Genomic DNA, 26173 nt, shown 5'->3' with positions numbered 1-26173 from the left:
TTTAAGAGCAAAGAGGAGGCTAGAGGAGGAGAGGTGAAAGCCAGACAAAGACAGAAGATGTCATGTGGTGAATGAAGGCACTTATCACCTGTCACATACACTTCTTGATAAGTCTAGCAGGTTGCTGTCACCAAAAAAAAGGTTCCTGAAATATTCCTCTTGCTTACCCTACTCAGATATTTGACTTATGCTGTCTCTTTGGATATCCAGATACGCAAGTAATCATTCATCCACACACTCATGATTATTCATGACGCTCTCTCAGTGTGTGACAGTGAGAAACTCCCAGCAGCAAAGAGAAGTGTTGTGCAGAAGTGTTGGCTGGTCTGAAGCCAACGGTTTGATGGGATACGTATTCCATCAACGACGTATCACAGAGGGATTTTGTTATTGGTTATGGTTAATTATGGAGCAGAAGAGAAGAAGTGAGTAATTAGTAAAACCACTTTAACCTTCTGCTGGACTCTACAGCTGCTGGAAATGGCGAAGCTACACTGAAAACGTCGAAGGAAATAGCAATTATTTTTGATAAGATTAATTGTTATCGTGGTGATCTGTTAGTCTGAGAAGGTCAGATTCTGTGTGGTGGTTTCAGCAGCCTACTTAGCTCCCTTGCTGGGACAGAAATCTCATAAAAACACATTTTAAAAGGTTATTTCCCCCCCTCTCAGTAACCTAGTGAATACATAAATTTTATCCTTCCTCCGCCTTCTGCAGTATCCCCCCTCCTGTTCCCATTTGATTTGTTGATGCTTAGTCTGAGATGTCATTTAATGGTGTTTATGAAGGAAAATGTCAGTCATCTGCGTCATCCCCAGACACTCTTGCTCACAGTTAGAAAAATCATGAAAACCACCATGTCTGATAACAGGCCACTTTAAACTGCCACGTTTCTATTTGAATTTACAGAAGATAAGAGGTTTCCTATTTGGGAGATACATGCCAATGAATCATTGTCGGATACCTTGCCAGATACGGTATGGATGCAGAAGTTTGCTCATGTCTATGATGTCTGCAATTAACTGCAATTAAATTTTCTTTATCGATTCAGTTTTTTAATAATTGTTTTGTCCAAATAAAAAAAAAACTGCATAAAATGCCAATCACAAGTTCCCAGAGCAGCTCTACCCATACATTTCACATATCAGAGACGCTTTCAAATATCAGCCAGAAAATCTCAGTTTCTGTCCCGTGCTCTTTAATATTCTCTGATGCCTCTCCTGCCGCCTATGAATGTTTTCTTCTGTGTTATCTAAACTGTAGCAGCTTTGTAGTAAATGTGTCACCAGTTTGCTGTTTTTTCCTCCTACAGGACAACAAAAAGATTGCTTAGGCATTACAAAGGGAATGTGTTGAAGGGGAAAGCATTGAGGACAGTTGAACCTGACAACTCAGTTTTCCTTATTATGGCATTCATGAGCTGTGGAAATAAGCACAAGCTTCCTAATCTTTTTGTTGATGGAAATGCTGCCTGCCTTTTAGTGTGCGTGTGTGTGTGTGTATACATAAATACTATTTATGTTGTGTAGTGAGTTGATTGTGTGTCCCATTATTGTGTTAGGTCTATCTTGACATACACTTGACATAAGTGTTGCCTGCGCAGATGTGAAAGGGGTCATCATCTGTACAGCCATTGAATAGTGATGAACATCTGTGCACAAGGAGGGCTCCTTTCGTCCCCTCCGCCACCTCAATTCACTGTCAGCACTTGACTTCATGTCCTGCTGCCTGTCAGCAGAGAGTAAGCCATCGCAGAAACCACAGGGGAGCCTCTGCATTCATAAAGCAGACTTTTCTTTTAAAAAAACGTCTTCCAGAAATCCTCTCAAATATTCCACACAGATCTGAGTTCAGCTTCTGACAGTCAGGTGCCTTCTTGAGACATACATGCGCGCGCGTGAGTGCACACACGCAGCCACATCATGGCCAGCAGAGCTCAAAAAGATGCACTGATTGGCAGCTGCAGCTTGAGAAACGAGCCTTTGCTGTCCTGTGTGTGGAGGCAGCCATGTTTGATCAGTTTTAGCACACGGGTCTTATTTTATTCATTTTTGTGGTGTTGGTTTTTCAGTGTTGTTCGTGTTGTTTGTATGTGTGTATTTGTGAGGCTTCTGTCTGAAGCAGAAATGTAAACAAGGAGTTGACACTTGTCCTCCTTATATTTACGTCCCATGGTGTTTAGAAAGGCAGATCCTGTGGTGATGAGCAGGATTCACAGTACATGTCTATTTGTGTTTGTGTGTGTGTGTATGCCTGTTCTTTCATTCAGAGGAGCTTTTTCGATCTCTGGCAATAAAGCCATTGACAGTGTCTGCACGCGCCAAATTATGATGATAATAGTGATGTTAGCGTGTGCGCTGTTCCAAGTGGGTGTTCCTTTGCCAGGTTTTTGTGTCTGCTTGTGCTAATTTGAGTGTGTGTTTTTGTGTATCTTAGCTTTCCAGGTAGTTCTGTCTATCGGGTTGTATTTTTTTTTTTACTTCTGTGATAAGCACATACAGACACAGACAAGTGTCCGTATCTGTGCGTGTGTGTTTTGACGTCAGTGGCTCCTGTTCTGGATGTGTGTCAGCTTATGTGGGTTTTTTTGTGTGTTCCTCAGTCTAATTGTTCTCCTCTGTTGTTGTGGTTTTCAGTCACCAGACACAGACAACCTGCTGGGATCATCCAAAGATGACAGAGCTCTACCAGTCACTAGGTAAGACACACACACACAATTACACACCAAAACAATAGAAGCGAGTTTCATTTGTAGTGGGGAAAAATGTAACAGCAGTAACATTTCTGTCCAGAAACCCTGTTCCTGTCACCCTGGATAATCTACAGAATTCACTGTCAACTGTTTTTTAAGCATTCTTCAGAAATAAGTGAACCAATTAAAACTTTTATCATGGTGTGTTCTGTACATTATTTGTGAGTAATGGGACTGCGAATTCCAAAAAAAAGTGCTGTTGAATATTTAAACTTCTTCTGATATTTAAACTTTAACATCTGTCAACGCTGTAACCACCACAAACAGAAGTCCTGTTGCTGCCGTTGTATTGGGATGGAGGCAAACATTTTAGAGACAGATATTTCAAAACCTGGGCAAATAACTCCAAACTCTCTACATGGTTACATACCACCGGAGGCAAGTCATAAAAAATGTTTTGTTTTGTTGAACTTACCCTAATTAGATAAATAAAGCCTGTTTTATGGCAGTCTATTAGTCTTTTAAAGGCAAAGCCAGTTTATTTGTGTAGCACATTTCAACCACAAGGCAATTCAAAGTGCTTTACATAAAACGTAAAGCAATATAGGGCAATATAAAAGACATTTAAATACAATTAAAGATTAGAGAGTTAAAAGAAATTATAGATAAAGGACTACGGATCCATTTCACAAAAACACTTTCATAATTGGCGGTAGTGTCACATTTCATAAATGATTACGTGTAGGTGCATCTGCAGCTTCTACAGGGCTCTGGCATGCTCATGCATTGGTGGCAAGTATGGCTTTTGTTTTGATTTGTCAAAAATGTCAAAATGAACATGAGAGGAAATAAAGTCAAGTTACAAATTGCAGCTTGCATGTTGATCTTTTGGAGGCCGTTTTCTGCTGAGGGATTAACTCTCTTGTCTAGTTAGTTTACTCCTTACATTTAACTTGATGGAAATTGCACCCTGATCTTTTTTTGCTCTCTCCCCTGCTCCCTGTTAATATCCATATGCACGCCTCTGTCCCTGTGGGCTGGTCAGTATGACTGTTCTTTAATGAGCAGCCGGATAACTAATAAGCTGTGAAACTTAGGGAGCATTTGCTGTAGGCCGGCAGCTCAGCAAATAGCACCAGCCCCCACTGAGACAGAACTCACTAACCTAATTACACAGTCCACATTAGCCACCCCTCCACTCGGTCATATCCATAGACAATAACTAACAAACTTCATTGAAGACTGTGGTCCTGCTTATGTTGCCCAGTAGGCAGAATTCTGTTGCGCTTTATTTTCAGATTTTCAGCCTCCATTTTCTTTTTGTCCATCTACCTTTCATCTCTCCATCTCTATGTCTGCCTGTAGCGGACTTAAACAATGTGAGATTCTCAGCGTACCGAACAGCCATGAAGATCCGCAGACTACAGAAAGCACTGTGTTGTAAGTAAGATGCACACACACACACACACACTCAAACACACCTTAATACCTACAACAGTGGTCTGCTTCTTTTGAAGTCTGGGTGCAATGAGGGGATGCAGCTATGATTTGAAGCTTTGCCAGACGCTGTGCCTGAAACCGCGCAGGAGCCAAAGGATATTTTGGCTTTAAAATTACCCACACTGTGTCAGCCTGTGTGTGTGTGTGGATGTGCATGGTTTTGTCCATGCACAGTCACAGCTGGTGCCTGTGTTTAGCTGTTGAGCATAGCCTCATTTGGAGTACACAGGTGGGATTTTTTCAAAAAGTGTCTCAACACGAGCTGCTGTTTTCTTGTTTATGATGGAAGCTTTGGCAGCTATTATCACCAGTCTCAGGTGGCCATCAACCCCCATCTCACACGCACTGCAGGTGCATCCAGAATCCCCCTTTTGTAGTAGTAATGGTGACAATTGTTAACTATTATCCAGCTGTTGACATTATGATAGCAACACGCACTGCGAGCCCACACTGCTCATTTACATCCTGCTGCCTGTAGGTAGTTTGCTCTGTGTGCATGTGTGAATCAAATGCCTCTTGTCGGTGTGTGTGCACCTGAACAGTCGTGGGGTATCAAAGTGTGTTATTGTGTTTGTTGGTCGTTAATGAGTTTGAGTGAGTCAGACATTTTCGTTTGCTATCTCATATTGCCTCTCTGATCGCATGTGTGTGCTTTTGATGGGAATGCATTAGCCTGAGTGATTTCGACTTGGGGCACCGCAATTCAATTTCATCCATTAGATTAGAACAGACATAGCACAAAGCACGCACATACAAACACACAGCAGAAGGATCAGTAGTTATTAGTTATTAGCCTGGAATCATTTGGAATCTGTGCTTGGAGACTTGCGTGTGCCTGTATCAATGTTTGTAAGTGTGTGTGTGTATGACACACACGCAGGGGACACTATAAACTGACTAATTGGGTTAAGTCTGTGCCAGGGGGCTGGAGAAGCACAAATGAGGTTGCATGTCATCCCGCTAACGTGCGACAGTCTCCCAGCTTCATATCTGTGTGTGTAGTCAGAAAGCTAGAGAGAAGTAAAGTTTTGCTTTGTGACAGCATGGCTGCCCTGCTGTGCCAGCTCCATGTGGATACACCCCAGTAATTAGTGCTGTCTGGAGAACGGGGGGGGGGTAACATAAGGCGAGGGAGCCGCAGAAGGGTTGATGAGGAGACTCTAGTGAGAGGATGAGTTGAGAGGGTTTAAATGGTTTGTGGAAAAGTGCTAGTGGGTCAGAGGGAGCGGTGCACACAGAACTGCAGAGGGTTCATAAATTATGAAAACTTTTGTCCAGTGGTTCACTCACATTTACTCATTTGGCAGACGCTTTTATCCAAAGCGACTTACATTTGAGGAACAACATAAAGCATCAACAGAGCATCTGTTATGGCAGACTAGGCGAATGGACTCAAAAGCAGATCCAGGAATTTAAAGTTTATTGAAAAGTGGGGTGAGAGCAGAGCAGAGGGCAGACCAGGGAATGGAAACCAGTGAGTGAACTTCCAGGCAGGCTGTGAGCTGAGTGAGGCAGTGGCAGAATTTCCAAGCAGCCAGCAATCCTGAGCACAGGGAGACAAGGTAAGTGATCTCACAAGAAACAAACAATAGAATATATAACACAAGCGCAAATACCAAGTAAGCTGGCGACAAGTGGGGTGAAGAACCGGGTTGATATACTGCAGAGTCTTGATTAGTGGAATGTGGATCAGGTGTGCAGGTGGAGCGCCAGGCCCAGAGTGAGAAGCCACGCCCAGACAACACAGAGAGACAGACAGACTAACAGGAGACACAGGGAGGGAAGACAACATAAACACAAGGGGTTGGGGAGGAGAACTGCAGACTCATAACAGCATCAAATACAGATCTACAACTGACAATACATACTAGTAAGAGCAGCAATAAATACTAGAGCTCATGGTACATATCACATCAATGGGGTAGATACCTAGGGAAGGAAGTAAGAGTTAACAAAAAGTGCAATCAATACAAAAAGGTGCTATCAATACATTGTAAGGGGATAGAAGAAGAAGAGCACAGGAAGTGCATCTTAGAGGTTACGAGTTAGAGGTGTTATAAGAGGAAGTGTTCTCGGAAGAGATAAGTTTTCAAGAGCTTCTTGAAGTTAGAGAGGGACGCCCCTGCTCTGATGGCGTGTGGTAGCTCGTTCCACCGTCGTAATGTCACAGATGAGAACAGCCGTGACTGGGATTGCTTTGTGTGAAGGAATGGCAGAGCCAGGCGGCGTTCGTTGGAGGAGCGTAGTGGCCGAGAAGGAACGTAAGTTTGTATTATGGAGTATAGGTAGATGGGTGCAGACACAGTAGTCACACTCACAAATGTTTTTGAACCTCCTGTATTATAGTATTTGTTGGATACATCTGAAGCAATATGCTATAATCAGTGCCCTGAAAATACATACACACCTAAGGGATAGGTCTAAATAAGTAAGTAGAAATGCTTGTGACGCTATTTTAGTGGTAATGATCTATGTCTACACTGTAATAGCCTTCATTTTGGTCACGCTAATTAACCACCTGTAGCAGACGACACACTGTGTATGTGTTTTTAACCCATAGCCATGTCTTCATGTTTTGAACAGAGATAGGGTTAACTGGTTGACATTGTCAGTGGACCTTGAATAAAGCGCTAATGAAGGTTCCCTCAGAATCTGAGCTTGGCTTTGTAAAATCATGTTAAGGCATCAAGGAATAGTTCAACAGTTTGGGAAGTACTGTTAATTGCCTTTCTTGCCCACACAAACAAATGAGACAACATGTTAATTAGTGAGCTTTAAGGTGATGATACACAGAGCAACTTTTAGAGCAATAGTGCAGGGCAACGTTGCCGTCAATGGCAATGAGTAAAGATAATCCGTAATCCCCTTCCCACAAATAGACATCCAAATATTTTTTTTAGGTTCCAAGATTTTTTGAGGGAGAACGGTGAGCATCAACAGCAAACTCAAAAATGGGACTTATTTAGTATACATGCTGTCTGCTTTGAGGGTACTTTATTTTGACACTTTTTTCCAGTGTGAACACACTACGTTGTCAAAACTTGCTTGTATCGAGTAATAATCGAAATCGAGTGATAATTCTAGGAATTTCTTGATGCAGGTGATGTTTTTAATGAGTGAAATGATCTCACCCCGCTGGCAGATTTTTGTGCCTACTCAATTAGCCTGTGTTGTTAAATGTTCTCCCTACTCTCAAGATATGTAAGTGATAGCTACAGTGCAGCAGACAATGGAAAGATAATTGAGACATTGATATAAATACAACATTCCTATTTTGCTTTATCTTTGAAGATGTAGCCAACAAATTAAATTAGAAGAAACTAGACTCTGAGTCTGACTCTCGTACATTATTTTCTCATTTGTCTTTTTCAGTTCAGATTTCTCTCTCATATTAATATTTCACCACAACGGTCTGTCTGTACTCCTGGCAGACTCTCGCAGTTAGTTTTTTTAAAACTATTTTGGACACAGTATCAGTCAAGTCTGCAGTTTTGAAGTGCCTCTATTAATAGTCTGTGCCATTTTCAGCTCCTCATCCTGTTAAGATTTGTTGGCATTTTTAGAAAAACCTGAGTCACTTCTGAAAGTCCAAAGATCAAAATCTAAAAGGTTACTAATGTTTCTGACTTGCCTTCTTTTTTATTGCATTCCCTGTCGCCCCTTATGTAATTTCTTTCTTAACTTTTTACTTTGTTCCTACTCTCTGTTCTTGTTAACCTTCCTCCACTCTCCTCACTTTTTCACCACTTTCTTTCTTTACTTCTCCCAATCCTCCTTCTTTCTGTCTCATTGTTTCCTTCCCATTCTGTCCTCTATTTTTCTTTCTGTCTAACGCCTCTCATTCTGCCCACCCTTCTAACTCTTCTCTTCCCTCCCCCCCCCCCCACTACCTCCTCATCTGCAGTGGACTTGTTGGACCTCAGTGTGGCCCAGAACACCTTCGAGCAGCACAAGCTCACCAACAACAACCAGCTGCTGTCCGTTCCCGACGTCATCAACTGCCTGACATCCATCTACGACGGTCTGGAGCAGGAGCACAAAGACCTGGTTAATGTGCCGCTCTGCGTTGACATGTGTCTCAACTGGCTGCTCAACGTTTACGACACGTATGTATGCCATCTGTTTGGCTTTCAGGAAAGTGGGGGTTATGAAAAAGTCGCCTTTCTTTTCTAAATTTGTCACAGATTTTGACAGAACCTATGAATTGTGCATGTTGCCGCCTGCATCCTATGAAGTTTGTATCTTCATGCAGTTGCTTGTTTACAGATTTAAACATGTGCCATGTGTCAGATCAGATTGGTTGAAAGTGGCAGAACTGATGCTTAATTATTACTCTACATATTCTAGCATTGTCAACATGCTAGAGGCAAGTGCCTCAGTTGGCATGCTTTCAATGCTGTTACACACTGTGTTTGTTTGAGACCAGACACACATACACACATCGTCAAATAAACTCTGCACTGGTCTAAACAGCATGTGTAATGACATGTGTGTTCACATGCTGTAAATAGCCCTTCTTACTGGTCTAAACATTGCTTGTAGGTGTGCAGAAAACGTATGAATATTCTCATCAGCTCTCTCCCACGGTGAAAATATTATTGCATGCATACACACTTTATTTCCTCTCTTTGCATGCACATACTGATTTTCTGGCCGTGCGTATATTTCAGATCTGAATTAAACACCTATAAGCATACTGTTTACGCAGAAACATACAGTACACCCACAATTAATATCACTGACTTATTGCCAGTGTCTGATGTGTCTGGTGTGTGTGTGTGTGTGTGTGTGTGTGTGTGTGTGTGGTCCCTGCAGTGGTCGCAGTGGGAAGATTCGCGTGCTGTCCATGAAGATCGGTTTGCTCTCTTTGTCCAAGGGACACCTGGAGGAGAAATACAAATGTAAGTGCTAACGAGTCTGTAAGATATCTGCTGTACACCCCCCCCCCCCCCACACACACACACACACACACAGACACAAACACACAAACAGGCCAGCAAGTCCATCCCATACTGCTGCAGCACGCCTGTAATCCCAGCAATATTAATCAAACGCATGGAAAGAGAGAAAGAGGAGCTGGAGACGGGTCGTCTAATTGGATGAGAGACCTCCTACGCATTTCCCCCTGTTCTTTATTTAATTTTCTATTCTGATTTATTTTGGAGGATTAGAGAGCGTGAATGTAGTAGGCTTGCTGCACTGGGAGAAGACTGTCATTCTGGCTTCCTGCTCTTTGTTTCTGTTGCTGTATCTCTTTCTGTCTATCTTCCTCCGCTGTCACTGCTCACTCCATTGTTAATCCATCCAACAGTGCCACTTTGTCTTCTGTCCTATCTTACTTACTCTTGCTCCCCTTCTTTTCCCCCTCCGCCCTCCACTCTTCCTCTTTCTCCTCCCTTTCTCTTGCCATTGCATCCCTGAGCCTATTTGTTCCACTTGCAGTTTCTATTAGGCTGAGAAGGGTATCAAGCGCGCTTGATTGCGTTCTTCCTCCTTTGCTCTTTTAGTGTCTCATTGGCTGTCAGTCCCATGCATATAGCTACACTGCAACACACACACACACGCGCGCGCGCCTAACCAGGCATGTTGCCATTTGACTCACTTTTGGTGACAGTTGAGTATGTCAAATGTAATCTTGTAGCAGAAAGTGGTGTGTTGGAGATTTGGGTGTTGATCAGTCAGATGACACAAGAGGTGTGTGTTGGAATGGGGTCACGAACGACATCATTGCTGGTGTTTGCATGCACCCCACGCGCACACACACATACATAACAGGAGCTGGCATCAGGGCCAGGGCTCACACAGAGATCAAAGTCAACTGCAAGCAGAGCAGAAAGACCTGTCATGCCCTTACTTTCTCCCTCCCTTCTTTCTCCAGATTACCCTCTCTGCTTTCTTTGCTCAGCTTGTGCATGAGCTCTGGAGATGTTTCAGACCTTCATCTAAAATATAACGCTGTCAATGTGTTAACTGGTTGAGCCTGTGTGTCACTGGGCAGGCATCCATATCCACTACAGCTCTGTCAGTCTCTGGGAGAATGTGGTGGAGAGTTGGGAGGCAGGGAGAGAAAGAGAGAGAGAGATTAGAGAGAGAGAGCCTGGCATGTAAGAAGTAAGACAGAAAGATTAAAAATGTCTCTTTTCCCTGATTTCCTGTGTCTGCCCAACCACCTCCTACCCATACATATACGCACTTTCCCTCCCACTCCGTGCTATACTGTCACACTTTCTCCCCCTAGATCTATTTATACCTGTATCTTTTATTATAAATATCATCCACATGCTTTGACTCTCACTCCCTCTTTGTCCCCCCCCCCTTTCTTCATCCACCTCCACCCTTAACCTTCCGGCTCAGACCTGTTCAGCCAGGTAGCATCGGCGGGTGACACGTGTGACCAAAGGCAGCTTGGCCTGCTGCTTCATGAAGCCATCCAGATCCCGAGGCAGCTTGGGGAGGTGGCCGCCTTCGGAGGCTCCAACATCGAACCCAGTGTCCGCAGCTGCTTCCAGAACGTATGTTCACACACAAGCATGTAGATGTGCAATGAACGCATACGTGTCAGTGTACTTGTAGAGAATATACCAGATGGATGACCATGTGTTCTATAAAAATGGATGCATGCATAAGGCATTCATGCTTTCCCACCATTATAAAGTCATAATTAAATAAAGCCACTCTTTAATGACATTTTATAGCGTAAACTGCTCAATCAAGAAAATAATGGACAGGTTATTTGCTAATTAAACTAAAACAACTCAACTGAAATTGGCCTACAACTGCTCTTTTCCATAATATCTAGTCTTTCTTGTTTTGAAAGACTAGCATATCTGCATATTCTGGGGAGAGTCAGGTTTTTGTTGTCTGTTGGTAATCCTGCAGTTGGGTGGACCCAGCTCTCCAGGAACAGAGTTAGCGGGTTTTTCCTGGAACCTCAGCTTCCTGAACCTCTGCTGGTTGGTTCTCTACAACTGCAGAGGATTTTCCTCTGGTGGGATACAGGGTTCTTAATAGGTTATGCATAATATCTGTTACATGCACTAAATATATTTTTATATTAGCTAATTCAGTAACAAAAATTATAAGCAATCACGTTCCCAGCAAATAATCAATAAATCCATTCCTCATACCTAGCCATATAACTTAACTTAACCTATCATGTTTATTTCTGTCAGGGGTCGGAGACATTTTGTATCTGTTACAAACAAAACTGGTGACACTGGTGTTCACTTTTATCCATAGAAGATGTCATGTGTTGACTCCTTGTCAACATCTGAACATGATGAGCTTCAAAAAGATGGGATTCATTTCACTGCATTGTAACAGAGCCGGAACTGTCTCTGCCAACATTTCTGAATTGGCATCTAAATGCAGGGGGGTTGTCTTGCTTTTTGTACATGACAGGTACACAAAAGTTTTAGTCAGAGTTACCAAAGGTTGGTCAAAATGCCCAGTATATTTAGAGCTGGTGACATTACTGATAATGGTTTTGCCAAGTAATCAGTACTGTAGGGGATTAAGTTTCGATGCATCCTCCCAAAACTAATTGCCTCTCTCAATCCTGTAAAATTGCTTCAATATTTAAGCTCTGCTGACCAACCATGAAACCTCCAAATGGCCTCCAGTCTTCTGCTGGCTGTCCTCTAGTGTTTTACTGTGGCCAGCTAACCACTTTCCTCGGGTTTATCTCTGGACGTTACTGGCATTTAATGATGTCTTCATCCCCCCGGGATCACTGTTTCATTTTTCTCGCTCTTTCTCCCCTGGCTCATGCTTCGGCAGTCATAAATGGGAGCCAAACATTAAAATTAGGAAGCTATAAATTTCCCTGATTTCCTGTGCTGCGCCTCTCAAAATAGCCGAGTGAGGCAGTTTTAAACCTTATCTCTCTCTCTCTTTTATTCTCAAAATAATGCACAAGGCAAACACCTTGCCTGCTACAAATCGCTCTCTTGTTGACATATTGATATACACATGCACACGGAAAGGTGAGCATGCACAAGTACATACACAAATTGCTCACAAACTTCAGACACAGATCATGAATTGCTGTGCCAACTGTTGTCCAGTTGCTCATTAATCATTCAATCATCAAACCAAGTTGGCAGGTAGAAACCAGATTGACACATACTACACACTGTCTCGCTCTCTTTTACACCCATACACAAGTAAAGCCATGTGACACCTGTGTGTCCGTTTGCCCTGCCAGTGACAGTGCAGTCAACCAGTCCATTTGGTTTAATGGGCCTGTGATGAACGAGTTGTGCCACCATAAATATGGCCTCTTTCACTGTTCCTTTGTCACTCTCCTTCATTTATCCATCCATCTATCCATCTATCTAGTCATCCTTATAGCCATCTCTCTCCTGCGGTAATTAATCTATAAGTGCTATAAATCTGCCGGTAGATAGCACAGAGGAGGGAAGGAAGCCAAAGATGAGAGTAGAGTATGAGAATGGTGAGACAGATGTACTCTGATTGTTCAGGGGAAGGTCAAATGGAAGGGTGAAGGAATTAAAGATGATTTGAGATGTCATCAGGGTGAAAGTCTCTTTGGCAGTGTTCTCACTTGTCAAGCAGAAGCCTTCTCATGCACTTCAACCCATCTGATAGAACCACACTTAACCATTTTATGGTTTTCAAGTTTTCAAAATGGACATAGAATTCACTTAACATTAAACATAATGATTGCCTGAAATGCATTTACCCAGGTGATCTTTAGGGCTGGATATCATTTATTAGAATATAAACATGTTATTCTATAATTTATCAAAACTTAAAGAGGTGGTATTATGCTTTTTGGCTTTGTCCCTCTACTTTATTGAGTTATTTATCTTTTTTTATGCATGTAATATGATTGCAAAGTGAAAAAGCCCTAAGTCCAGCCCAAAGGGAGTTGAAAATGAGCATAATACCACCTCTTTAAAGATAAAACATTCAACATAGGCAGCTGTAAATAACGCTTTGTGAAATACAGTCTGTAGTTGGCAAATTTTAAATGAGGACCTTTTCATGAGTGAATGAGGAAATGTTTGATGGCAATTATTGGTACTTTTTCCATATTTGGTGCTTGGAAGATATTTGACCTTATGACATACCAACACTCGCTGGTGTCTTTGCGAACTGACTGCGAATATTAATTAAAATTGCCACTCCCTAATTCCAATATTCAGGTTGGAATGTGCTTCTTTTTAGTTTGTTTTGTAGCATGGATTTATTTTCAGAAGGATATGCTTATAAAATTGAGACATAGTCTTGCACACCATAAGCCTTGGGAAGGGATCAGGGGAACATCCACACACACAAACGTTATTCCTTTTGATTATTCTCTCCTCTTATTTCAAATCTATTCAGCCCTTTGCTGCATTTGCTGCCCTTTTTGTGTGTCAGGAATGATGGAAAGGTCGTCTTTGATTTGTTTAGCTGTAACAACAGCCATGTCAAAGCTTCTCGCCCCGTGTTGGTTTTTCCAATGGGCTCATTATAATCTGCAGTTCAACAAAGATTCTCCTGAAATATATTTTGTGTCCTTTCTTCTTGTCAACAGGTTGGTTTTAAAAGAGGCAAATGTTAGAAATTGTATCACAAATATGTATATAAAACAGGTTACATAACAATTACACCTCCAAATGTTTAGAGCAGCAGTTAAAAGTAGGAGCTTGTGGGTGTTTTTCATAGCTACTTGCATGGAGCAATATGGCTGTTAGCTAACAGCAAAGCTATGGGCGTGTAGGACAAGGGCAGGGAGGGTGTTAAAATCAATCAATGTTTATTGTTAGATATTTCAACCAATAAACATGAATAAGGAGCTCGTAAAAGTTATTTAGTCTTGCTCCTCAATTCAAGGCAATAATGCGCTTGAGCGAATTGTCGCTTTAATATGTATGGCTATCTTAAATATGTCTGCATCTTTATTAGGCTTTCGGTAACAAGTATAGAGTTACAGCCTGCTTTTCATTTCTGCAAATTAAGTTGTGCATGTTTCTCTATCATGTTCAATTTATCATATTTATCTATCTCTTTATTGAACTTTAAACTTCACGTGGTTACTAAACTCCTAACCCTTTGCGCTGCCTCTTTTATGCACAGGTGACCAATAAGGTGGAGCTGGAGCCCAGGCAGTTTGTTGATTGGATGCGTCTGGAGCCCCAATCCATGGTTTGGCTTCCTGTCCTGCACAGAGTGGCTGCTGCAGAGACAGCGAAACATCAGGCCAAGTGTAACATCTGCAAGGAGTGTCCCATTGTTGGCTTCAGGTAAGACACACACGCACATGCTCATATTCAGCATTTCATTCAGGATTTGTGAAGCACAAAATAAAGAGACAAGTCTGCAATATGTAACAGACCAGACACAAACACCAAATGTAGCAGGGTCCTGTGTTGTTCTCTCCTGGTTGAGCATAAAGGGCAGATCTGCTCTGGAGGGCAGGCATTTATCTAAATGTCAACAGCTGATACACCACTGACTAAATACCATCCGGAGAGACACACAAACATACATTGCACGGCCACATTCACAAAGTTCACAAAGAGCTGATTGGCTGGCAAACAGTCCATAACAGACCACCCTCCGATACCTTGCAGGACTGACAATAACACTCACACATATGCTCACACACCCATAGCTGCCTTTGTTTCAGCTGGTTCCTGGGCATCTTACCTTACACTTAACAACAGGTAAAAAAAGATCTGCATTGCTGTTCAACAGCTGTGGTCGATTTATCATAAAATTTTGTTTTTCACTGACAGTTTAGCAGGGGAAAGCTTTTCCGGTGGCAAGAGATATGCGTAACACCATGCTAAGTGAAGTAGGGTGGCAGGATTGTCCCGTTCGGATCCCTTGCTTTGCCAGCAGAGAGAGAAATACAGTCAGACATTTGATGAAGCACACGTCTCCCAAGTTCTGTCACTGATCGATGAGAGGGAGAGAAAAGCAGAGAGCAAGACAGAAAGAAGATGGAAAATGCATGGCAGGCATTTAGTAGATTTCTTTTTTTTTCTCGTCGTTTTTTAAACAAGCATGGTACATGGGATCATCCAAAAACTCCAACAGAATATGAATGATAATGTGTCAGCAAATATGTTTACATTTGATAAATGTCAACTCAACAACATCAAATTAGTGGGATAGTTAACAAGCCATCGAGCCACATTCAACATGCACCATTACCTGCGCATTCAAGCAAACTTCACCTGAGCATTCATCACATTTACATATTTACTTGCAATGTTGGACCTGCCAGGAATAATTTTAACTTAATAGCTTCTGCTACAACATGCCAGTAAAACAAAAGACCTTCATGGTGTTTTAATATGATCATTTGCAGGAGTAATAATATAAAACTGGATGTTGACCTTTTATTTTTTTAATGCAGTTGTATTTCTCTCGTTTGTTTTAGGATCTTCTTTGGTCATCTTATTAGCTCTCATTGTGTCATGGTTGACATCAGTGATTCCCAACCAGGGGTACATATACCCTTGTGGGTACTTACTTCTGCAGTTGTAGTAAGCTACTGTACAAGCTACGATAGGCTGACTGCGAAGTGCAGTGTTGAAATAATTAGCTAAAAAAAATAATAAACAGATGTTTAAAAGTGCTGGATAATCAGTTATATATAAATACAGTTTCCTATTAATTAATTTCATGTAATTGTTATTTTTACTATTGCCATTCATATTTCAATCACTGCTTGAATTCACATTATAGTGATCATTTCTTCATAAAGCATATGTACTGGAATCTTTATAAATCTTTATAAAAAGCACTTGGATTAACGCCCCCTCCTCGTAGTAATATGCTGCCCGTCAGCATGTAATGGCACATTTGACTTGGTGGTGTCATGTGCGCTGTTGCATCCTTTGATATATGGCACTCTCTTGTAGCTCATCAGTCCACTAACCTTGGGAGAGCTGGAGAGGAGAGAAAGATAAAAGACATAAGTTATTTTGTCTGAATGGCTCCTGTCTCAATTTAGCTCTTAAACAGCATTCTGGCTACAGCTGCTGTTGAGGTAAACATCCTCAACAGTTGCTTTCACGCATCTTGTGTTTTGGTGGAAATCCAACTATCTGTCACACTCGCAGTATATTGAGACTGTGTGTGTGTGCGTGCGTGAACAAGTGCATGTGGAGGATTGTGTGACAGAGTGACAGTGGATATCGACAGCTCGGCAGGAGGCCCCACTATAGCCTGGAGATGAGTCATGTTGTAGGACTCATATGAGCTCTCTTGCTTCCAACTCAACTTATCTCTCTATTCCTGCCTTTCTCTCCTCTCCTCCCCTCTCCCTAGGTATCGCAGTCTGAAGCATTTCAACTACGATGTGTGTCAGAGCTGCTTCTTTTCTGGGCGCACCGCCAAGGGCCACAAGCTCAACTACCCCATGGTGGAGTACTGCACACCGGTGAGTGAGTAACACACACAAACATACATAGAGACACACGGCAGCAGCTCATCTCATATCTCCTTTCCACTTGCTCCCACACTCCGCTCATCCATTTAATGAAAGCTCACACATTCACACTTACAGACTTTGGTTATTACAGCAACACATTTATACTGGTTTTCAATTTGAAATCTATTACTCAAACTGGACTTCCTGGATTAGATCATCTCACCAGTACCTCAACCAGCACGCAACAACAACAACATAACCCTCTAGCATTTTTTTCAACAGATGAATGAAACAAGAATGGGCCTTTCCTGAGCTGTTGCTACAAATGCTGTGGCATTAATAGTTCCCTTAATTTGGCTCCAAGTCCTAACCATGAAAAACAGACCTAAACAGAAGAACAGTATTGCAAGTCCGCATGAGTGATAAGCATGTCAGACCCAAACCTGACTAGGGACAGCCCTACCCACCCTAACTTTAACCCCCCCCTACACCAATTCTTATTGTAACGAAAAATATAATCAATAAGTAAGTAAAATTTCATAGTTTACCTTGTTGGGGCTTGCTTTTTTCCCCACAGTTGGAAGTGAGTCTCCATAATGTGACTGTTAAAAAAGATTTTTACATCTTACTGTGATTCATACAAGTTGACCGTACTCCTGCCACTGTCCTCTACATCCTACTTCCCATGCAGTCGATTTCTCCAACTTCTTCCACAATCAACAGTCTCGACAGACCTCTGGCTTAATTTGAATTTACAAGAACAAATGGTAAAATACTCATGACTCTCTGAGGACTTGTTTCTGCCAGAAAGCAATATTTCACTTTACTACTATGCAGAGAGAAGAATATTAGAATAGGGGGAGCATGGCGAAATTGAACATTGCTCTCTTTCTCAGTTAGGAATTGCACACTTGTGGGCCAACTCGTTTCAGTATTGCTTAATGTCAGACTTTGACTCGAGTGGAGACGTTTCTCATTTCTGTCTTTTAATTTGCTTTTTCAATTTTGCAAATGGGATAGATATTGACTTTGGAGGGGCAGCTGCAGGGAATAGTGATCATTCTTCCCTGAGTTAAGATGCCCAGCAGCTGCCTGCCACTTTGACTTTAAAAAAACATGATCTTATTTCAGCTTTGCTGCAAAGACAGACACGTAAAGGGTTGGTTAAAGATTATTACACAGCTTAGGGGTTTATTAATCACTCAAGCGTTTATTGTTTGTCAACTATATCGGAATAGAAATTTCTTCTACAGTGACTTTTTTTCATATCTTAAAATCAAAGTGGATTTTATTATTACAGTGAAGGTTAATCCAAATTATTTTTAATCTTCCTTAGGTGTCTGTACAACTTGACCTACTCTGTGGCCAGCTCAGTTGATTAGACATTTTTGCATGACTGGGATGATGAATGTACATCTACAGTGTATCTACATTATTAGGGGCAGAATAATAACATTATTAGACTCTCCTAGACTCTCTTAGACCTGGTTCCCCAACAACCCGAGCAACTAGGCAAGACAAACTTTTGGTTAGAGGAGATTGTGAATGTAGGGACCGTGCTGATAAAACCGCTATTATGGCAGGTCTTGTTAGAAGGACAATAATCACTTCAGCAGAAATCTGGTGTGTTTGGCTTGTGACAGCAGCCTGAAGCTGTAAAATGTCCTGTGAAAGACTGAGAGCAAAAGACAAAAGATTGCATGCAGTGATAACACGAATATTTGAACTTATCAGCCATAATTTTAAGCTCTGCGTCTGCCAGAAAGCGGTCACAACTTATCACCATTGCTACTTTGAAGAATGGTTGTGACAGCAGCATACTGTCCGCAGGCTTTTCACCACAAACAACTGGAAGATGTCTGAGGATAAAGGGAACAGTGAAAGGAGCCAAATACAAGCAAATTATCAAGGAACGCTTGCTTTGCAGTGCCAAATACCTAAGACTGGTGCAGCGGCTTATGTTCTGCCTGAACAGTGACCTTAAGCATAGAGTACAGTTAGATCAATACTGGACTGGCTGTGGAACAAAAGTAAGAAATTCTTTGGAAAGCTGTGATATCACGTGAAACGTTGTTCATAAACACTGCATATCTAACTTAACAGAGCCTTATTGAACAGCAAGAGACTGGTAGCAAATTGCCCAAATCTAGCCAAGACCCCAATCTGTAATTCCTGCCAGAAATCAAATGAAAACTCATCTGAATCAACTTGTGCCATTTTAAATCCTGCATTTCAACTCTCTTTTTATTGTTTCTCTTAGTTTCCTCTAAAAATGTCCATACCATACATAGTTATATTTAGGCCCTTTCCCCCGTGCTCAAAATAAATTTTATTTCAGTTTTATATCTTTGAAAATATCAAGTCTATATTGAATAATGATGCTCCAAAAACCATATTGGTTTTTTTGTGAGACTCAGTGCAGTCATTTAATCAGATTCATTCTTTCATCTTTGTCGTACTGTTTATTTTATGGCCACAATATTGCTTTTTTTTATTAGGTTTTCATTTATATGGGAGTAGCATTTTCATAGTTCCAATGGGTTTTGTCAGTGAGACTGAGGAAGCCAAATTTGGTGCTGTGCTGTATTGATCACTGTAATTTCAATGTTTTTACCTTTCCTAAGTGGAGATGCTGTTCGACTGTGACTGGTGCCTCTAGTGCCATTTTGTTGTAACAATATGTAATAGTGTGTCCTGGTGGCCTGTATATATCCACTTTGTCACTCTCAAATAAAGGAAAAACTGTCTTAAAAAGTAAAATAACCCGGGGTTGTGTGTGTTCCGCAGTGGTTATCTGAATTCTCTGCAAAGGGATTTTCTCTCCCTCTGGTCAGACTGTTGTGGTAATTTGTGATTTGCTTACAACGCAGAAACCACTTCTGCAGGATGAACACCTTTGCTAAGTATCTAATTAACAAAACACATTCTCTTCCACAAATGGATATGCTGCTTATGTGTGTACAAGAGACCAACACACACACACACACACTGCTATAAATAACACAGGGACTCTATCTTTTGTCTTCTCTCTCTTATAGACGACATCAGGTGAGGACATGCGTGATTTCACCAAAGTGTTGAAGAACAAATTCCGATCGAAGAAGTACTTTGCCAAACATCCTCGGCTAGGTTACCTGCCAGTCCAGACAGTTCTGGAGGGCGACAACATGGAAACGTAAGTAACACTTTATGAAACAGATCAGTGCCTAAAGATGATTCGCTCAGGTAATTCATCATTCAAAACTCTTCCTTTACAGGTTGATGTCCAAACCAAAAACAAAATCCACTTGGTTTAGTTGTATGTCTGTCATGCATCACAATGCCTTTCAGCCATCTTAAAGTCACAGTAAAAGCAAAGTCCTAGCATCTTTAAGTAATTTAACATATTAGTGGCAGAGTTTACTGTTACCAGAGGGATTTAAATCAAATCCTTAAGTATTTCAGATTAGTTTTTGTTTGTTGAAATTCTCGTTACATCCACAACAGCAATCGATAAATTAAATGCTCTGAAGAAAAAACAAAGAAAAGGCCTAGACTGTCATTTCCAGTATCAGTTGGATACCTTAAAACCTGTCCCTTGGTAGTTTCTCCCACGTTACATAATCTAGCTTTAAAATTTGATTGGATTGCTTGAAAGTGGGCGTTGCTTTGCCAAAAAGCAGCGAGATACGGAGCTCTAGTGAGTTTGATTGATCGTGTTAGATCAAGAGTAAGAATAATGAGTTAGAAATTAATAAATCAGAGCATCATCACCCTCTTTCGGAAAAGGTTTTTGCCAACACACATCCTAATGCTCTACCAGAAGCCACAAGCTAATGTTCAAGTGCGGTTTTATAATGGGCGGGGTTAGCTAATCGCCCAAAGTCAATCAGAACTACTAAAATACTAAAAATGACAAATTGGGACCAAGTTTAGCATTTTCAACAGTTGATAACACATGTAGAGAGAATTAGAACTTGGATAATTTATTTTTAATTTAAATGTGTCTTTTAAACTAATAACATTGGCTCCTACACTTCCCAAAATGCAACTTGTCAGGTCAGGTCTCACAAACTCCGTGCTACCAGTTCGTAGCTCAGGCTTTCATTTAATACTTTTAAGTCTCCGGGCTAAGATAACTCAGGTGATAACGCTTGTAATATTAATTTGCTTCTCAAGAGCCACTCAAGACATTATTCCACAGCTTCCACTGGCGTTGACATGTAAAATTGATGGAATGCCTTTTGAAACTTTCAAATCTCTCACTCTGTCATAAATATCCACAGGTCACAGGTTGTTAAATGTCTCATGCCTGACACACACACACACACACACACACACACACACACTTGTGCTACAGTATGTGGGGAGTGTTAATTTCTCACTCAGTTTATGTGTTTATTTACCTGTCGGTCCAGTCTTTACTAGGTGCCACCGCTGCACTGTAGATCTTCTGTCTGCAGCACCTGCCCCAGTGACTACGTCTGATTTATGTCCCTGTTCTTGCCAGCCGTAAATCCCCCTCGAGAGCCGTTTAACTAGGCCCACATTATGCAGACGCCCCAGGCAGTCTCCTCATCCTCTACACTGAGTCTGAATTGTGGCACATTCGAATACTAGCCCATTTGCCCCATGCGGTCCGAGACTCACTCTTTGTAACTCGTTTTCTCTAAATTTTATCCATCTATGTATCTATTTCATCATTTGTCTCTGCCTGTCAGTATTTCTGTATTTCGTGGAAAATTCCATCACTCAGTCACTTATTCTGACTTTTTCTGCTAATGCCGTCTTACTTTTTAAGCAGTGTAGTTTTGCATCTTGTAAGCACCAAAAACTCTAAAAGATGTTTATGCGTGCACTTACCTGTTCACAGATTGTCCCCGACATCCAGTTGCACACAGTCACCTCTCAGACGGATTGCACTCCCTCTTTCATCCTTCCCATCCTTGCCTGTCCTCCTCCTCACTTCCCGCCTCACTCCATTCTCACCTCCCTTGCTCTCTGAAAAATGACTTCTGCAGAGATGTCTGCCTGATAAATGCCTCTAAAAGGTAGAGGAATTGTGGCGAAACACAGAGATCTTTTCAAATTATGGTAGAAGGGAATGGAGAATGTAGGACTATTTCATGGTTATCATTTCTCCTTCTATTTTACTGCATAGAGTCTCTCCTGTGAGCTGTGGGCTCTCCACTTGTTGCCATAGGCTGAAGTACACTACAAACAGCTTTATGCAGAAATAAGCCTGGATTTGGAAGATCTGGCTCAAACATATGATCAGTGTTAAGAAATGCTCAGCATACCACAGTCATTTTAGACCTGTCACAGTTCAGTGGCGTTTGCCATCTCCATGTCACTAAAATGAATACTGTGACCTAAATTGAAGTGGATTTTATAATTGGAACAAGGTCTAGAAAGGTCTTAAAAGAGGAATTATACAGATTAGGTAAACATCAGAAGACTTGCTGCTGTGTTTGTTGTAATAAAATCATGATTGCTCACAATTTTTCACCTTCATTTATTTGTGTCTAATACTAATCTGATGAATCCGTAAAAAAAAACTTACTATTAATCCTGGATATCATGCTTAAATATTTAAAGTATTCCAGTTTCTGTGCTGTGTATGATTATTAACAACATTAAGAGATTTCATTCTTTATAAAAAATCTCCCCCCAAACCTTTAAATGCGTTGTCAGGATCTATGGGTCATCTTAACAAAGCAAACTTCTAAAAAGTTGTAATTTTTAAAGTACTGTAGGAGCCGAAAAGAAAATTAGATTGTCTGCTGTATAATTGCCCTCCCTAATGTACTCGCTCGCAGTCTCTCTCCTTTCCACTTCTTGTATCATCATTTCTCTTTTTTTATTCCACCCACTGTTTCTTTCCACCTTAAGAGAGCAAAACACCACCTACTCTCACCTCCCACTTATATCTCCTTCATTTCACGGCACATAGGATTTTTGATTCGTCACAGCTGTATGTGATAATGTGAATAAACCACTCTAATCGGTCTTGGCTTTTGCTTTTTACCTTGCATAACCAGAAAGAGTAAATTAATCTTGGCTGCATTAGGCCTTGCAGAGAGGTTAATAGGCATGAACATGGATTTGAAAATTAGTGGCTAAATATATTTTGGCTTTTTTTTCCACCAGAATCCAGTCTCAACAAAATGGTTTTGTTGTGCCCAAGTAAATTAGTTTAAGGTGAATAAATATCTCCTCAGTGCCCAGTAAATTGTATGTTACATGATTTTTTGTTTCCAAATTGCTCATTGATGATGGTGGCGAGCACTGTCTAAAGGTGGATGTATGGTCCAGGCAGCCCAAGAAAATTGGTTTGCTATAAATAATTCTCCTCTTAGCTGTCACTCACTCGCTCACTCGCTCACTCACTCACTCACTCAATCGCTCGCTCGCTCGCTCACTCACTCACTCTCACACTGTCACACATGTTTCTTTTTCCAGCTCTCTAGCTGTCTTTCTGACAGACTGGTAGAGGTGTCAGCATGCGCAGATGGTCTTTTTCCCTGACAGAGAAAAAGGAGAAGCAGTCAACAGAGTGACTACCACAGCATGATTAAATGACAGAATTTATTTTTAGAAACCTTTTAGGGAATTCCACCAAGAAAACACATACTGCATGATTTTTACAAAGATATGATTAAGACATCTGCCCTTTTGGCAGTTTCTTCAGTTGTTCCTCAGTCAACAGTCAACCAGGGATTCTAAAGGCGCCACTAATTTTGGTAGCTTTATTTGAGCTAGCTTTGTCTAAAAACATGCCCTTCTAAATGGGCTTTACAGCTTGTGACAGTGTTTATTGTTTAACCATGGGCCATTACCATTTGTTTACCGCAGGCTTGATATTCAGCCTACTGGTAAGACATTGTTATAATGTCACCATCTTAATGCTGATGGGGAATTTTCTCTTTCAGATCAGAGTCAAAGTATTTTGGACATGTTCTCAGATTAGTTTTTTTTACTTCTAGCACTATACCAGTGGAAGTGAAATGTGAACAGGGCACTGCTCAGCACCATGTTATTGTACTTCGGCAAGCAAAACAAGCATTCCAAACAATCACTTGTTGCCACATTTGTCAGACCCGAAATTCTCCCATGGTCTCTGCTGTCGTGATCCCCCCCCCCCTTCCTTTGGTTACATTTCCTTCACCCATTTTTTTCCTCATGCTTCATTTTCAAGTGCTTCTCTCTCCCTCCCCCTCTGTTACAGTGACTTTTGTTTCTGCCTTCACCACAAACTACTTTTTTTCAAGTGCATCCATCTGAAGGTTAAAGTTATGTCACTGTATGTGGATCAGAATAAAAATGGTTGAAAGGAAAACTGTCTACAGTCTACAAAGCTATCAGTTTCTTGGCAAAGATGAAAACTGACATCCAGACAAACAAAATGAGCACACTGACTATTTCCTTCTGGCAAAGATGTCGTTGAGGGCGAGTAAAATGCCGCACTGGCGCACTGGCGGTTCAAAATAGTTAGCTCAGTCTGCCCTGCCGACCCCGAGCTCTATTTCTCTGACTGTCGTTCTTTTTTGACTCTTCTTCGTCTGAATCCCCTGCTACATTTCAAATTCGTCTCGCAGCTACAGAAGTGTGACTACAGTGACTACCCTGCTATGAGAAATATAACCACTAAGCCTCACATCTCCCTTTGAATTTCCCTTCTTTAATATGGGAACAAACGTGCGAGGCGAACAAATGTCAAACTCAACTGTTATCTTACCAATTTCTAGCCAGCCTCCTCCGTGAAAACAACACCTCTCTTTGTGTTTTTTTTAGATTAGAGGGTGTCCCATTTGTCTACAAATAACAATTTATGCTACGTTTCTTTTAGAATAGCTGCTGTTATCGAGGACTAGGAACCAGAAACTTGAAAAGACTTTATGAAATCAAGACACATGCCTCTAGAATCTTGGTTTGCCACATTTTATTTCCAAAAACTCTAATGAGCACTAGTTGCTGGGTTCTTACACACCAACCTTATCTTTATAACACAATGTACTCAGTAGCAGATTAACTAGAAAATAGGTTCTATATACAGTATTTTTTTGTTAGAATGCTGTTTCAGAAAATACTGCTAGAAATAAATGAGAAAAAGGAAAGGATTTGGGCCATATCATTCTGCACGCGGGAGGATTTGTAAAAAACAATTAAATGAAATACATGTGCGGCAAAGTCAACTGATAGAATCAGCCTTGTTCTGTGCGAGCTTTTAAATACACAACCTAGGTATATTACAGTGTGCTGAGATGTCCACTTGCCGTTCTTGACTCTTTCAAACCTGACTGACAGCCTACATATTTTCTGTGTCACAAGTTTATTTGGAAGCATGTTTTAGATAATGTCACGGGGATAATCACAACCGTGTGTGTGTGTGTGTGTGTGTGTGTGTGTGTGTGTGTGTGTGTGTGTGTTGTATGTATTGGTGACTGTTGAGTCCAGACAATCAGCTGCCGGACAGATTTTTCCTTCCACTTCTTCCTCCACCTGCTGTGATTTTGTATCTGACCCTGAAATGTTTTGTCGTACCTTATCTCTCCCTCCCTCCTTTCCTCCCTCCCTCCGATTCTCTTTACAGTCCCGTCACCCTCATCAGCATGTGTCCGGAGCAGTATGAGTGAGTATCCACGGCACCAGAAACAGCACCTCGTCTCCAGACTGGAATGGCTTTTAACGACACCTCCTTTACTGCCCTCTCTCCTCACTCACCTCCCACTAAGTCCTCACTCCAACTAAACCATGACTGCACTGCATGTTGCCTGTCCGCCTGCCTGCCTGACCCATTGGCTGAACATGCAACCAAAAAAACTCACCCACTCAGTCTCTTTACCATCACCTTCTTCTCCTCTCTAAAGCACCCGAGTAGCATTCAGTTGCTCATCCCAGCAGCGGCTGTCGAAAACCATCCAACCGCTCTGTAGATCACTTTGCTCTCCTCTTTCTCTTTGTAGGATCATCAGATTTGTTTTCTAGGTGATTTTGTGAAGGCCCATTAGGTTCTGTGTGTGTGCGAGCGGGTGCATGTGCCTGTGAATCTCTGTGTGTTAATGAGGTTGTGTGAGCATGCTGAATCTCATTCATCTCCATTACCCCATTCATTTCCAGGCTGTCCCAGTCACCTCAGCTCTCTCATGATGACACCCACTCCAGGATAGAGCAGTATGCCAGCAGGTAGGCATTGCATACTCCAATCATCATCTCAGATGCCACAAAGCGCACATATAAAGAGTTTTTAACTGCATTTGTGTTGCAATGATGCACATATAAAAAGCTTCATTATAGAATGAGAATTCTAAATTCACATACGCTTTTAAATATTTCCAAGGAGCATTTGCCTTCAGTCTGCACTTACAATGTATTACTGTGCAAAAACTTTAGGTTACTTGCGTAACCCCGCTTCTCAGAGTAGCATGAGTGAGATGTCTCACAATGGGATGCGCCTCCCCGCATATTCCGCAGAAGCATTTATCTCATTACGCCACTCCTGATTGGCTGGTGATTGTGGTGTCTGCGTCTAGTGGACCCACCTACCCTTAAATAGCTTACGCTACAACGCAGACACCATTCAAAATAAGCACCTCTTCTCGCTTCGC

The 26173-nt window shown here is 41.5% G+C and overlaps 1 protein-coding gene across 13 annotated transcripts in view; it reads left to right on the top strand.

Annotated features, from left to right (window-relative positions):
- The window catches only part of utrn (utrophin), a 190445-nt gene that overhangs the window by 138872 nt on the left and 25400 nt on the right, over positions 1-26173 (top strand). For 12 of the 13 annotated variants that reach the window (XM_038726943.1, XM_038726936.1, XM_038726938.1 and 9 more), the window contains 10 exons: positions 2637-2698; positions 4058-4132; positions 8097-8298; positions 9008-9093; positions 10547-10704; positions 14279-14445; positions 16484-16595; positions 19625-19761; positions 25159-25197; positions 25686-25751. In XM_038726943.1, coding sequence (XP_038582871.1) covers positions 2637-2698; positions 4058-4132; positions 8097-8298; positions 9008-9093; positions 10547-10704; positions 14279-14445; positions 16484-16595; positions 19625-19761; positions 25159-25197; positions 25686-25751 — 1104 coding nt within the window. The remainder of the gene's footprint in view (positions 1-2636; positions 2699-4057; positions 4133-8096; positions 8299-9007; positions 9094-10546; positions 10705-14278; positions 14446-16483; positions 16596-19624; positions 19762-25158; positions 25198-25685; positions 25752-26173) is intronic. The other variant, XM_038726944.1, reaches the window with a different exon arrangement.

The sequence above is a fragment of the Micropterus salmoides genome, unplaced genomic scaffold (genome assembly GCF_014851395.1).
Source record: "Micropterus salmoides isolate LMB-PRFRI ecotype aquatic unplaced genomic scaffold, ASM1485139v1 Ms_hic_scaffold_18, whole genome shotgun sequence".
In the NCBI taxonomy this organism is placed as follows: Eukaryota; Metazoa; Chordata; class Actinopteri; order Centrarchiformes; family Centrarchidae; genus Micropterus; species Micropterus salmoides.
Note: the sequence above shows the minus strand (reverse complement) of the source record. Positions and strands in the feature narration are given on the sequence as shown.